Source organism: Pipistrellus kuhlii, unplaced genomic scaffold (assembly GCF_014108245.1).
Source record: "Pipistrellus kuhlii isolate mPipKuh1 unplaced genomic scaffold, mPipKuh1.p scaffold_m20_p_56, whole genome shotgun sequence".
Lineage (NCBI taxonomy): Eukaryota > Metazoa > Chordata > Mammalia > Chiroptera > Vespertilionidae > Pipistrellus > Pipistrellus kuhlii.
The window spans coordinates 1148714-1161724 of record NW_023425558.1 but is presented as its reverse complement, the minus strand read 5'-3'; the positions used below and the strand labels follow the sequence as shown (position 1 = coordinate 1161724).

At 55.7% G+C, this 13011-nt stretch overlaps 1 protein-coding gene across 8 annotated transcripts in view; it reads right to left on the bottom strand.

The window, feature by feature from the left end:
* Window positions 1-4094: 4094 nt before the first annotated feature.
* The window catches only part of KDM2A (lysine demethylase 2A), a 66237-nt gene continuing 57320 nt past the window's right edge, over window positions 4095-13011 (bottom strand). For all 8 annotated transcript variants that reach the window (XM_045573814.1, XM_036416697.2, XM_045573811.1 and 5 more), the window contains 5 exons: window positions 10721-11430; window positions 8878-9041; window positions 8186-8344; window positions 7501-7716; window positions 4095-7105 (listed from right to left, as the gene is read on the bottom strand). In XM_045573814.1, the coding sequence (XP_045429770.1) occupies window positions 6924-7105; window positions 7501-7716; window positions 8186-8344; window positions 8878-9041; window positions 10721-11430 (1431 nt within the window). In that variant the 3' untranslated portion in view covers window positions 4095-6923. The remainder of the gene's footprint in view (window positions 7106-7500; window positions 7717-8185; window positions 8345-8877; window positions 9042-10720; window positions 11431-13011) is intronic.

The window sequence follows — 13011 nt, the reverse complement described above, 5'->3', positions numbered from 1 at the left end:
GCGCCTCCTCCAGGAGAGTCAGGGGGCCTCTGAGGACCGGCCCTTGTTTTTAGCCGGAGCCTCAGGCCCGGGGCGGGGAAGAGCGGCCCAGGCCTGTGGAGCAGCAAGTGCGGAGGCTGCTTATCTCGGAGGCTCCCTCCCACACGGTCCAGTCACCTTCCGGGGTGAATCCCGCGGGCACCGCCCAGCCTGCTTCCCGGGACCAGCACCGCTTCCTGGAACCCTCCGGAAGGTCACACCGTCCCCGCGCTGCCCAGGACCATCGCCTTTCCCGCCTCGGAACCTCAGCCGGGACCTGGCCCCAACCTGCAGCCCGCTCGCCGCAGCCGCGGCCGGCTCCCCAAGCTGGCCAGGCCCCGCCCCTGGCCCAGGCCCCGCCCCTGGCCCAGGCCCCGCCCCTGGCCTAGCCGCGCCCCTAGAATAGCCCCCGCCCCTGGCCTAGCCCCGCCCCTGGCCTAGCCCCGCCCCGGCCTAGCCCCGCCCCGGCCTAGCCCCGCCCCTCCTTTACTAGCCCCACCTCTCCCTTGGTTTAGCCTCGCCCTGGCCCAGTCCCCGCCCCTGGCCTAGCCCCGCCCTTAGAATAGTCCCCGCCCCCGGCACAAGCCCCGCCCTTGACATGCCCCCGCCCCGACCCAAGCCCCGCCCCTGGCCTAACCCTCTGGCCTAGCCCCGCCCCTGGCCGCGGCCTCCCTCGGATTCCGGCCTCGGCAGCGCCCCGCCCCGGCGCCCGCCCGGAGCCGTCTCCAGCGCGCAGGCGTCCTTTCCGCCGGGCTCTGCCGGGAGCGGGGACCTAAGGTGCTCCCGCCGCACCGGCTTCTGTCCTGACCTCCGGCCTGAGCGTCCGAGGCGCGATCACCGTGGCCACTGGTGCTTGCGCGGGGACCGGGACTTAGGTGTCAAATGCTAGTGCCACCTCTGTTGCCCCGACTGGTTTCCCCCCGGGCAAGTCACTTAACCTCTCTGGGCCTGGCCTTTCTCGTCTCTTTGCGGGGAGCCTCCCGCCGGCCTCACTGCATCGCTTCCAGGATGGTGGGACCTGCGTGCTTAGTGCCGGGCTGGGGAGGCGGTTTTCCTTGTGGCCGGTCAGGCGTGGATCATCTGGGCCTCACTTGTATCTCCCTCTCCGCATCTTCCATGGTCTCTTCTCTCTCCTGTCACTTATCTTCTCCCCAACCCCTTTCTCTACTTCTTTTCCTGTCTTTCCTTTTCTGGGGTTTTCAGGGTGTTTTCTCTGTCTCTGTCTCTGTCCGTCCCTGTCTCACCTTTCTAGCACTCCCATGTCACACTCCGGGGAGGGCGGGGGATAGCGGTGGGACCTTTCTGTCTCCCCCTCTCCTTCCCCCTCCGCCCCCCGCCTCCCCAGCTCCCTCTGGAATGGGGCTGGTGGGGAGGCAGAAGCTGGGTGACAGCACTAGGCTTAGGGCAAACCAGGTGCCTCCTCTTCAAGTTTCCTGCCCACGCACAGGTGTCCAGCGCTGTTCCCTTCTGGGCCTGGGCCCTGGGAAGGTGCTGGTAGGACAGGTCTCCCCAGCTGGGAAGTGCAGGTAAGCTCTGCGGCTGGCCACCCAATGACACTTAGCACTGAGCTGGCCTGGGAGGACAGGGGAGAGCTGGGTCGTCCCTCCGCCCAGGACTGGCTATACCATTGGCAGGGCCCACTGCAAGTGGACCGTGGGGCCCTTTGTTAAAAAATTAAGACTTTCAAGATGGTGGCAGCAGAGCATTCAACCAAGTGTGAGGTCCTTCTGAGCACAGGGCCCTCTGTGACTGCAGGGGTCCCTCACCCATGAAGCTGGCCCTGCTGGTCCCCCTCCGGTACAGCCACCGCTGCATTTCCTCACCCCCCACTTCAGGGACAGGTGAAGGGGAGGCAGAGGTAGCTGAGGTCGGCCCCACCCTTAAGGACTTTGAAGAGCCATGGGAGAAGGGCGTGGGCACAGGCCCAGCCTGGATGCTCAGAAGGGCACTCGGAGGGATTTGAAGGAGATTTTCAGAGCTGTGGTGAGGGTGGCATACCACATCCCAAACACAGCAAGCCTGGGGACCACAGAGGTGCCAGTGTCTGAGACAGAAGCACACACCTGCCACGTGTCAGCTATGGTGCTTCCCATTTCAGAGAAGTCCGTGGCAGGATGAGTTTATTCCGTTCAGACATGACCCTGGAGGGGGACTGGACATTTCTGTGTGCCGTAGGAAGATGAATGCAAAGCTGAATTGAGGTTAGCTCGGAACTACCCCTCCCTGCCAAAGAAAGAGGCTGGGCTGGTAGTATTGGCACAAGAAAGGAGAGCATGTATGAGGTAGTGGGAAAGTGAACTTGGAGAACATGGCAACAGATTGGCCGTATCAGGGAGGGCTGGGCCTCCCGGTTTATGAGCTACTGGGGACATTCACGCCACATCAGTTATGTGCCAAGCTCTGCACCAGCTACTGGGATGTGACATGGTGAGCAACACAGACTGCTCTGTGTCCTGGTGGAGCTTCTGGCCAGCGTGGAGACCGACTTATGGGAGCCCTGGTAAGCAGTAGGGTACCATGGGGACTTGTGATCTGGTCTTGAGTAGGGAGATGGCTTCCTGGAGGAAGGGACATGTAAACAGAGGAAGGTGTACCAGCAGGGGGAACAGCATGTATAAAGACTCAGAGACGGTAGGATTGGAAAAAGTTTGCTAAGGGTGGAGAGGAGTAAAAGGGGCAAAGGATAAGAAGCTTGAGGACTTGATTCCGAGACATATTTAATGGGTTTTAAGCAGGGTGGTCAAATATATCCTATAGAATAAAAGGCAAATTGTCCCCTTGGGAGTTCAACTGACTGGGAGTTCTACCGCTCACTGTGATGTGCGCTGCCCACCAGGGGGTGGTGCAGAAGGCAGGCAGGCCCCGGCCAGCAGCTGGCAGCAGGAGGAAGGCCCTGATTGCTGGCCAGGCCAAGGACCCTACCCGTGCACGGATTTTGTGCACCAGGCCTCTAGTGTATGTGTGTGTGTATAATTTTAATCCTTACCCAAGGATATTTTTCATTGATTTTTAAAGAGTGGAAGGGAGAGGGCAAGACAGAAATATTGATGAGAGAGAAACATCAATTGGTTGCCTCCTGCACACATCCTGACTAGGGCCTGGGCCAGGAAGGAACCTGTAACCATACCAGAATTGAACCCAGGACCCTTCAGTCAGCTGGCCTGCGCTCTGTTCACAGAGCCAAACCAGCTAGGGCTCAAATGTATCTTTTGAGAGAAATGTTCTGGCTGCCAATACAGCTGGACCAAGGCTGGGAGGCCTCAGGGTTCTGAACAACGGTGGCTTCAATGGTGGCAGGGATGAGGTGACGGAGACAGGTGGTTTCTGATATTTAGGCCAACCTGACACACTTCCGTTCCTGGCCAAACATGGCCACGCCCCTGTCCCGTCCTCAGGAAACCATGAAGCAGCCCATCCTGCGAGACCTCATCCTGGACTAGAATGTGCAGAGCTGGAGGTGGTCCTCACCATCAGCTTGGGGAGCAGGTGGGCAGCTCCCCAGCTCTGTGAGGTGGTGGGAGAGCCTCCTCAGGACTCCCGGTGGGACCCTGGCTCTGCTGAGATGCTGCCACCAAGGATGCAGGGGTGGTCACTGGCAACAGCTAGCTTGTGTAAAGGCTGGAAGCTTGTTCCCAGCAAGCCGAGGGAGCAGCAGTGGGGTGTGGTGGACAAATGCTGCCGGAACCAGTCTGGCCCAGACCTTGTTCAGTGACCTGCAGTGGGCACTGTCCTTGAGGGGCTGGCTCTGCAGCAGTGGCTGTAGGCTGGCCTTGGCAGGCAGCTCTCCTGAGATGCCAAGATTAGAAATCCCAGGGTCCCGTCTCAGGTAAGCACCACGGGGGTAGCTCTCCGCCATGCCTGTACAGAACCACTCTAGGCAATGCCATGGTGGGGTGTGCGCGCATGTAGGGGAACAGGTATCCTCATACTGAAGTTTCCACATCCGTTAAGAAGTTCTATGAAATGTGTTTTAGAAGCGGCTCTGTCCAGAGGAGTGAAGCAGGCAACCCTTGGCCTTTATGAAAACTTTCTCATTCTCGCATGCACTCACACACACTAAGGCAGGAAAGGTTTTGTTTTGTTGTTGTTTTTAAAGCCTTTTATTATAAAAAAAAAAAAAAAAATCAAATTTTCCCATTGGAAGCTATTTTTTTTTTTTTAATTTTTATTACACAAATATCTCCCATTCCCGTGTCAGAAGAAAGATGTCCTTGCTTTCTCTAAAACCAATAGTGGAGAACGTTTAGAAAACAAAAGTCAACTAGCTTCCCTCTTTCCCTGGCCCGAAATAACCCTATGTGTCAACTGAGATATAGCATGACTTGTCCCCTTAATGCTTACATTTAATTTAAATTTTTAGCACAACATTGGAGACAGACTAAATCAGCAACAAAAAATATATATTTACAATATTTCTCCGAAAAAAACAAAAAACACAACCAAACCCTTTAAACATAGTGACTTTAGGAGTTTTATTTATGGAGCAGTTATTTTTTTAATCACCAAGTGATTTTATATTATATATATATTTATATATATATAAATTTTCTTCCTTTCCTTTGTGGTTTTTCGCCCCGGTGCTTGGAAAGACGGAGGCAGGGTGTGTGGTCCCGTGGTCTGAGGGCAGGCTCTCCTGGCAAGGCAGATGCTGAGAGCAGATTGCAGGAAATGCGATGGAACTCCCGGTTCCTCTGTCCCCAACAGAAACACTTCTTTCCTCCACGTGGACCATCCCTCACCTCGGAAACCATTCCCCCTCAGTCTGAGGAAAGGAAACCCCAGCAAGGGCGGAGGTCCATCTGCTGCCGCTCCTGGGTTCCTTTTCCGTTGACCAATTCCGTGCACGGTAAAAATGCTTATTTTTCCAAACCCAAAACGAACAAAAATACAAACCAAAACCCAAAACAAACCACCAGCTTGGAAATTTCTGTGGATGAAATGTCCCAAAGTCAGAGGCACTCTCCCGGCACAATCCCTGCGCTGAAGGGGTCTCTCCACCTCCCCTTTTATAAAAAGACACGAAACCATCTTTTTAGTATTTTCCACAGGAGCAACCAAAAAAGGCAGGAAGCTTCCAATTATAGATTAACAATGTTATAAGGTTTTTGCTCAATACCCAGGGTTCTTTACAGAGAAGCTCCCCTAACTGAGGCACTCTGGAATAAGTCACTGGCGTTTCCTCCAAGTTTCCCCCAGGTCCCTGGGCCTGGAGACCGAGGGGAGGGGCAGAGGGCCATGGAGCAGACTGCTGTTTTTAAGGTGCAGCCGAGAGAATCAGCAGATTGGAAGATATACACCATGCTCTCCCCTCCTGCCAGGACCCGGTTTTCTCTTGGGCCAGTCGATGCCAGGGTCAAAGCTGGGCCCGGTGGCAAAGAGGGGCCCTCTGCCTCTATTGCTTTGGAAGTGGCAGCGTGCAGTGGGCGTCTCTCCTCACCGTGCCTGGGCTCCTTGCCCTCCCCCTAGAGTTTCAGAAGAGCCTGAGACTGGGATGCAGAAAGGGGACGGGAAGGGATGGGGCCGAGGATGAGGATGAGGCGGGCAAGGTTGTGCTATCACTGTCCTGGAGGGAGAGCAGAGTGCAAATCCGCATCTATCACTTGTCAGCTCTTGCCACAGGCTGCTGCTATTGAGCATCTCCTTACACGTTTCAACACTGACCCAAAAGAAATTCCGACCTTTCTTTTTTTTTTTTTTAAAGTGCAAAAAGCTCTCTGCTGCCCTAGAGAGAGGATCTTTGGACAGGCCGTTCAATGCAAAGAAAGGGGCAGCTGATGGGGCTTGACACTGGGAGGTAAAGTAGGAGACACCATGCTCCCTCCTCCCTCCCACACACACGAGTAACACACTCAGCCACACACACAGAGGCACATGCACACCCCCTTCCAGGGCCGCAGGCAGAGGGCAGGTGACTGGCTTCTCAGCAGGAGCTCCCCCTCCTCCCAGTGGTGCCAGATCAGTGAGCTACTGGGACAGACACAGGCCTGGGCTCCAGGGATTACAGGACACTAGAGCCTGGTGCCTGCTGGGAGGCAGGTGGGAACCTGGCCCAGATCTCTGCTCCCCCAGCGGGGCAGGCAGGCCGCTCCCTCTGAGGACCCCATCCTGGGCAAGCCCTCTTCAGGCAGGAACAAGGAGATGGTGCCTCTCAGAACCTGCTTAGAAGCAATAAAATGGGGGTGTCCCTGGGATACAGTTCCAGCTCCTCTGAAGAGCCTCAACCCCAATAAGTGCAACAAGGACCTCAGGACTCACAGAGACTGGCGGGGAGTCTAGGGTGGGTAGCCTCATTACGTGAGCGGACGTGGTGCGTCAGACAGGACATCAAGCTAACTGGAGAAGAGGGAGGACAGACACAGATGAGGTCTTAGACACCTCAACAGCACCAGTGTGACCTGCATGGTCTGGCATTCCTGGGGCTCCGGGCCCCTCCTATGTAAGCCGGGAGAGTGTGACGGAGGAGAGATACTGGGCACCAGAGGAGAGCCTGGCCGCGGAGACAGGGCTGCTTTCCTCCCTGGGAGTCTGCTCGGAACCAGGCCCTGCTGGGGACCACGGACGGGAGGAGGCCCAGGGCCTAGCCCAGATGAGAGTTGCACAGACGACCCAACTGAGAGCTTGGCCTCCTGGCAGCTGGCGGCACGTGTGCAGGTGAGCTGGCACCCGGCAGCACCTGGCCGATCTTCCCCTTCGCTCCGTTCGCTCCTCCGTTTCCTCAGGAGGGAGGGAGCGGCGGGTAAGCCCCGTGTCCACCTCTCTGCCCGCCTCTTGGGGGAGGGCTCACAGGACAGGAAAGCAGAGGGAGTGTGACGCTGGCCTCGGAGCCTGTGCAGGGTCAGGGAGAGCTCTCCCGGCGAGGGAGTCAGGGAAGATCGGTTTCCTGTTCAGTCTGGGCCAGCTGTGTCTTAACTGATCTTCTGTATCAGCTTCTCGTCAGACAGGCAGTAGAGACTGTTGATGGACAAGTCTGAGATGAAGTGCTCGCAGGCTTTTCGAGTGATCTGCTTGCATCCTCGAAGGTCGATCAAGGTGACGTTGGCGATGCGCCGTAGGTAGATCAGGGTCTGGTCTGTCAATTTATTGCAACCTGTGGGGAAAGTGACCGTAAGGACAACTCTATGTACACACGGCACAGGAGCCTGCTCTGTGGCCCATCCCCGGCTCTTCCCTTCAGAATGCTAAACCAGAGCCCTCTGTCTCCTAAGTCCCAGTGGCCTCTGAAAGCCCCTGCCCTCACTTCCTGCACTTGAAGGTGACCCGACTGCACTGGGCGGTGGCTGTGCGCTTAGGCACCTGACAATCACTCTAGGGATTGGCCACCATCAGTTAGAAAAGGGATAGAAATCCATCTCCGTCCGTTTGAGAGAAAACAAGTTCACACAAGTTATCCCAGTTTAGCCATCAGTTCTCCTGGCCAAGCTCCAGGAAGGCCCAGGACTTCCAGGCGGCAGGGGTGGTTCGCTGGGAACCGCGGCAGCGTACCTGCCATATTGAGCTCGGTGAGGGAGTAACGCGTGGAAGACCCGACAGCAGTGAGCAGATTGGAGGACTGATCTGTCAGGTGGCTGCAGTGACTGAGGTCGAGTCGAGACAGGAGGGGCATGTGGCGAATAATGAGGCGAAGCGTGGCATCGGTGATGTCAAGGCCTGCCAGCCGGAAGTCAGTCATGTTCCGGAGCTTGCTGCGATTGTCCTGACCTGTGAGAGCGAGAAGAGCCTAGACCAAAACTCCTCACCTCTATTCCAGCCCAACCGACACGACCTTTTCAGGCCAGGTCCCCTCGGAGGGAATAAGCACTGCCCACACCGCCCTGCCTTCCAAGAGCAGTGTGTGTGTGTGTGTGTGTGTGGGCAGTTTCTAGGAAACCAGGCCCGTTTTCTTTCTTCCCAGCTGCTGGAATAAGCCCCACACATCAGAAGAGCATGTGCAGTATGCCCCCACCTTTCCCACACTCCCATACTTTTCTAGATCATCTCATGCAAACAGTTCTTAATGACCCACCTCCACCAGGGAGCTTTCCCAGACTTCCTTAGGCTTTATGCTGTTCTCAGTCTGCACAGCATCATTTCTGAGACTTTACTTTGGAAGATGAAGTACACGGAAAGATAAAGCTACATACAAAGTCTGTTGAAAGACTAGCACAGAGAAGTCAGGCACAGAGCATACCTGGTTTATCGGCAGGCGGAGTCAGCAAGTCCCGTATCTGCGGGTCCTTGATTCCCACTGCCCACCGAAGATCAAGGGTCCTGAGGAGGGGGCAGCTGGAGGTGCTGAGGGCGGAGACTGCCGACCAGGAACAGCCGGCCAGGAGAAGGTCTTTCAGTCCTGCACGGGTGAAAAATGCACGTGCAATAAAATATACTCTCTCGGCACATCCACAGCCTGCCTAGCAGCTGAACTGACTAAGGTAAATGGATTCCCATAACGGGAGAGAGAGACTATGTCCTTATCTTATTCCAATAACCCAGCTCAAAGATTCCTATGAGCACTCTCCTATATCACATCTTCTAGCTTTGGTGGTAAAACCAATTCCTTAGCTCCTACAAGAGCAATGCAAATGTGATCTCCTGTCTTTCTAAATGCTGAAAGGAACGGGTCCTTACAAGGAGCTGCCAAAGCACATCTTACTCAAAAAAGCCACGTGAGGAGAGCCGCAGCACTGACGGCAGCACCTGACCATTCTTTTCCCTGTCCAGTGCAGTGACTGGTCTGCCAGTCCAGAGTACACCTGGGAACCAGCAGTTAAGGTGACCCTGCAGAAAGGCAACTGTGGCACGGCCTGCTGCCTGAAACACTGCTGCCAACAAAGCGGCTCTCCCCCACCGCTGGGCCTGGGAGGCAGTGGCAGGGCTGCTCACCTGGCAGCCTGTTGACGAGCCATGTCAGCTGTTTTTTGGAGATGTTGGTCCAACTGAGGTCCAGGCTCACTGGCTGCCTCTTGATGATGCCGCTGAGAGCCTGGGGTACAATGGCCTTACACCTACTCAAGTCAATTTTTGTCCAAAGTCTCTTGTCACAGCACCTGCGGCAGAAGGAAGGAGGAGAGCTGTCAGGAACTCAGTATCCTGCTGGAGGCTCTGGGAAGAGAGAGCCTCTGCAGGCTCCTCTGCAAGCTTACAAGCTCATGCCTGCTGCACTTCCTCCGTGAGAGCAGGGCGTGTCCGCTATGGCAGCCCTACGGAGATTAAATGATGGACAACCTGACCAGTTCACCTTGTCTGCTCTGAATGGGCTGAGAACACAGCAAACAGTAAGCCCTCACTTGCATTAAAATGGTATGGCTCCTACCAAAGTGCATTAAAGGGAGTATTAAAAAAATTTCTTGACTTCTTACTGCCAAAAGCTAGGAGCGACTATCTTCTTTCCCTTGTCAGTCACTCCCACCTGCGTGGAGACGCAGTAGATCCAGGCCATCCTGCCTCCAGCTCTGAAAAGCGTCCATATTGTATGGAGCCAGGCGGCTCTGGAGCGCTCTTTCCCACCCGGGTTTCGGCCTGTGTTCTCTCCACATTCCAGGCAGCGCAGACCAGAATGGAGAGGGGACTGCCTCTCCAAGCCCACAGGCCACAAATCCTGCTGCCACATCAGCTTCTATTTACTGCTTTACAGCGCCTGTTCTGCAGCCTGGCTGGGGCCAGCGGACAGCAGGAGGGAGAGGCACCTAACGGGGATCTTACGTGCTCCGGCCGGAGACCCAGGCGGCCCGCTAGCCCTACAAAGAGAAGCATGAGGAGAGTCTGCGCAGCTCACACCTTCAGACTTGAGAGCTCGTGTTTGTGAAAAATGGGGTCTTCATGCTGAGACCGAAAAGACCTTTACCAACGGCACATGAAACCTTTCTGGCAGAAACAAGCAGCTTACCTAAAGCGTGGATCTCAGACTTGAATGTGTATCAGAACTCCGGGAGGACTTAAGGACAGACTGACCGGCCCTGCCCTCGGGGGTTCTGTCAGGTGGGCCCTGAGAACCTGCATTTCTAACAAGGTCCCAGGTGATGCCACTGGTTTGGGCATCATCTCTGAGAACTACCCAGTCAGCAAGGGCATGTCCTAGGGCTCAGAAGCTTGAGGAAAACCAGTGTCCTAGGAAAATCCTTGTTCATCATCACTAGGCCCCTCCTCCCCACACCCCAGTCTTAATGTTTAACTTGAGAAGAAACTGTTGGCCTCATTAAGGACAACTAAGTCTCAGGAAGCTTAAAAACTGGACCTTGCTTGTTGGAGAAAGCAATTCTGGTCCAGATTTTGGGAACAAGAATTAAAACTAGAAAACTGTGAGCACCTTCCAACTTTTGGAAAAGCATGCTCACTCCTCCCCTCAGAGGTGACTGAGCAGGCAGGCACTGGCGCCATGTCTCCAGGACAGGAGAGTGACTGGCACGCCACAGGCTCTCAACAAACAAGGGACGAGTTTCACGGACTTGCGGAAACTTATGACTGAAGTTTGCACACAAACTACAGATCCACCCCCCAAAACAGTTTCCTGTGCCCAGTAAGAGACGGAAAAGTACGAATACGGGAGAGGAGGCAAAGGGCCAAATCTCCCTCATGGACACAAGTGCCCAGTCTGAGGAACAGAATAGGTTGATTCCATCTTTTAGGTCCCGACAAGCCTCCAGATGCCAGATCACATGCTTGTCTCGTTGGAAAACCTGCCACCTGCTCCCATGCCCCTCGTCCTGACCCCTGGATCCCCGCTCACCATTTATACCACGTCTTGCACACTCGCATACATTCACAAAGTTCTCTGCGGCTGAGGTAGCGGAAGACAGACATCCAGACCTCCCGCTGCATCCAGCTTTCGTCTCCATCCTGAGCCCAACTGCCCCGGCCATTCAGCCTGGCCGCACCCCCCTCCTCTGCACTGTCCTCTTCCTCCTCCTCCTCCTCCTCCTCTTCCTCTCCCCCCAGCCCCTCCTCGTCCCCGCGCTGGGGCGGCCGGGCTGGGCAGTGCTGCACCAGCACGCGGGGGGAGTGGCGGAGGTTGGCGGAGGAGGCCGTGACGGCCTGCAGCTTGGGCACAATGGAGGTCCCGTGGAGCTCTTTGGTGGGCCTCTGCAGCGTGACAGTGAGGTACGATCCCCGGATCTTGGCTTTCTCAACTTCAGACAGCTCCTTTTTGCCGCTGGGGTTGTTCTCCTTTTCCCGTACCATGGAGCGCTCTGTGGCCTGTAGCCGCAGCAGCTGCCGCCGTTTGAAGCGCTCATCGCGGCTGGCACTGTGGTGGTCGCTGGGGCCGGCCCCAGGGGAGGAGCGCGTCACCATGCCCCGGGGGGAGACCGGGTCGTGGATGAGCTGGAGCATGGCAGTGGGGGAGTGAGGCGGGGGGGTGAGGGGCTCGTCACAGCTCCGCAGGGGCCGCAGGACTTTGGCTTGCACAGCGTCCTCGTCGCTCTCTTCCATCTTCCGCTTCTGTAAAACAGGCCCAGAAAAGCCACGTCAGTGCCTCCCTGCTCTGCCAGCGGACTAGAGACAAGACAGCTCACTGCTTTTCTGCGGAGAGAAGCACCAAGAGATGCTCTGGCAGAGGAGATGCTGGTGGTGAAAGAAAAGAGGCCTCCATTCACCGTGTGCACTAGGATGCAAAACCTGAGCGCGGCCAACACAGCGGGCCTTCAGCTCCACCGTGTCTGAGCGCCTCTACCGGCTGCTGCTGCCACTCGGCACCACCCTGTCCCCGGAGACCAGGGCAGATGGGAGACCAGCGGAGAGCGAGGACTCGGGGAGGAGCCTGCTCTGGACGGGGAGGAGGGATCAGGCTGGGTGAAGACCACCTTTCATGAAGGAACACAAACTCGTCCCCTGCCGCTGGTCTCTCCAGCCTCTGGCCCTTTCCGGAGCCCGCCGGGGCTGTGCTGCGATAAAGCCTAATTAACATGCTTCACTAGGTTTCCGAGCAGTAGCTGATTTTTGTGAAGGAGAAGACATTTTCTGACCCTAAGCAATAATCCTCCTCCTTTTTATCATATTTTTAGTGCACTATTGGAAGAGAATACCCACCTTTTGGGTATTGGCTTTTACCGAACATCAGAAGGTGAGACTAAAATATAGTACCTGGCAACCCATCTGCTACAACAGAGAAGTAATGCCCACCACTACCAGTGAGGCAAATGGAGAATCTGCTGGTATAAAAACTGGCTCCTCGCCCTGGCCTGGTAGCTCAGTTGTTATAGCACTGTACCGAGGCGCTAAGGTTGCGGGTTTGATCTCCGGTCAGGGCACATACAAGCATCAACCAGTGAATGCATACATAAGTGGGTCAACAAATCAATGTGTTTCTCTCCCTCATCAATAAATTAAAAACGAACAAGCCCAGCGGTGTGACTCAGTGCTGAGTGCTGACCTATGAACCAGGCCATGATTCAGTGCCTGGTCAGCGCACAGGCCGGGTTGTGGCCTTGATCCCCAGTGTGGGGCCCACAGGAGGCAGCCTAGCAATGATTCCCTCTCATCATTGATGTTTCTATCACTCACTCTCCCTTCCTCCCTGCAACCAACAAAAATATATATTAAAGAGAAACAAAAACAAACCCCAAAAACAAATCAAACCTGTTCCTAGTATAAGAATTTGAAATACAGAGAATTCTAGATTAGTCAACTCTAGAAATCTTTGTCCTCAAAGGTATTTAGACTGAAAACTCCACTAACGCACTGCCTAGGGCGGAAGAAACGGAAAGACAGGGACAGTCTCCACTCCTCCCCGGTGCACCAGAGCCCCGGGGCCGCGGCAGACACTGGGCCCGCTGTCTCCTCTGCACCTGCCCGCACTCAGGTCTTGTCTCGCCAGCCCCGGGAACCGGAGTCCTTCGGCCCTTTGGCATGACTGGCGACCACTGGCCAACAACCACAGCTGCTCAGGGCCAAGGTCATGGGCCTGGTCTCCTCTGGGGGAGGGGCTGCTTCTGCAGGACACATTTGGGCCTATGGGCAGACTTTCTGTGAGCCCAAAGGTAAAGATGGCAAAAATGCAAACCTGCTTAACTGGAAACTCCA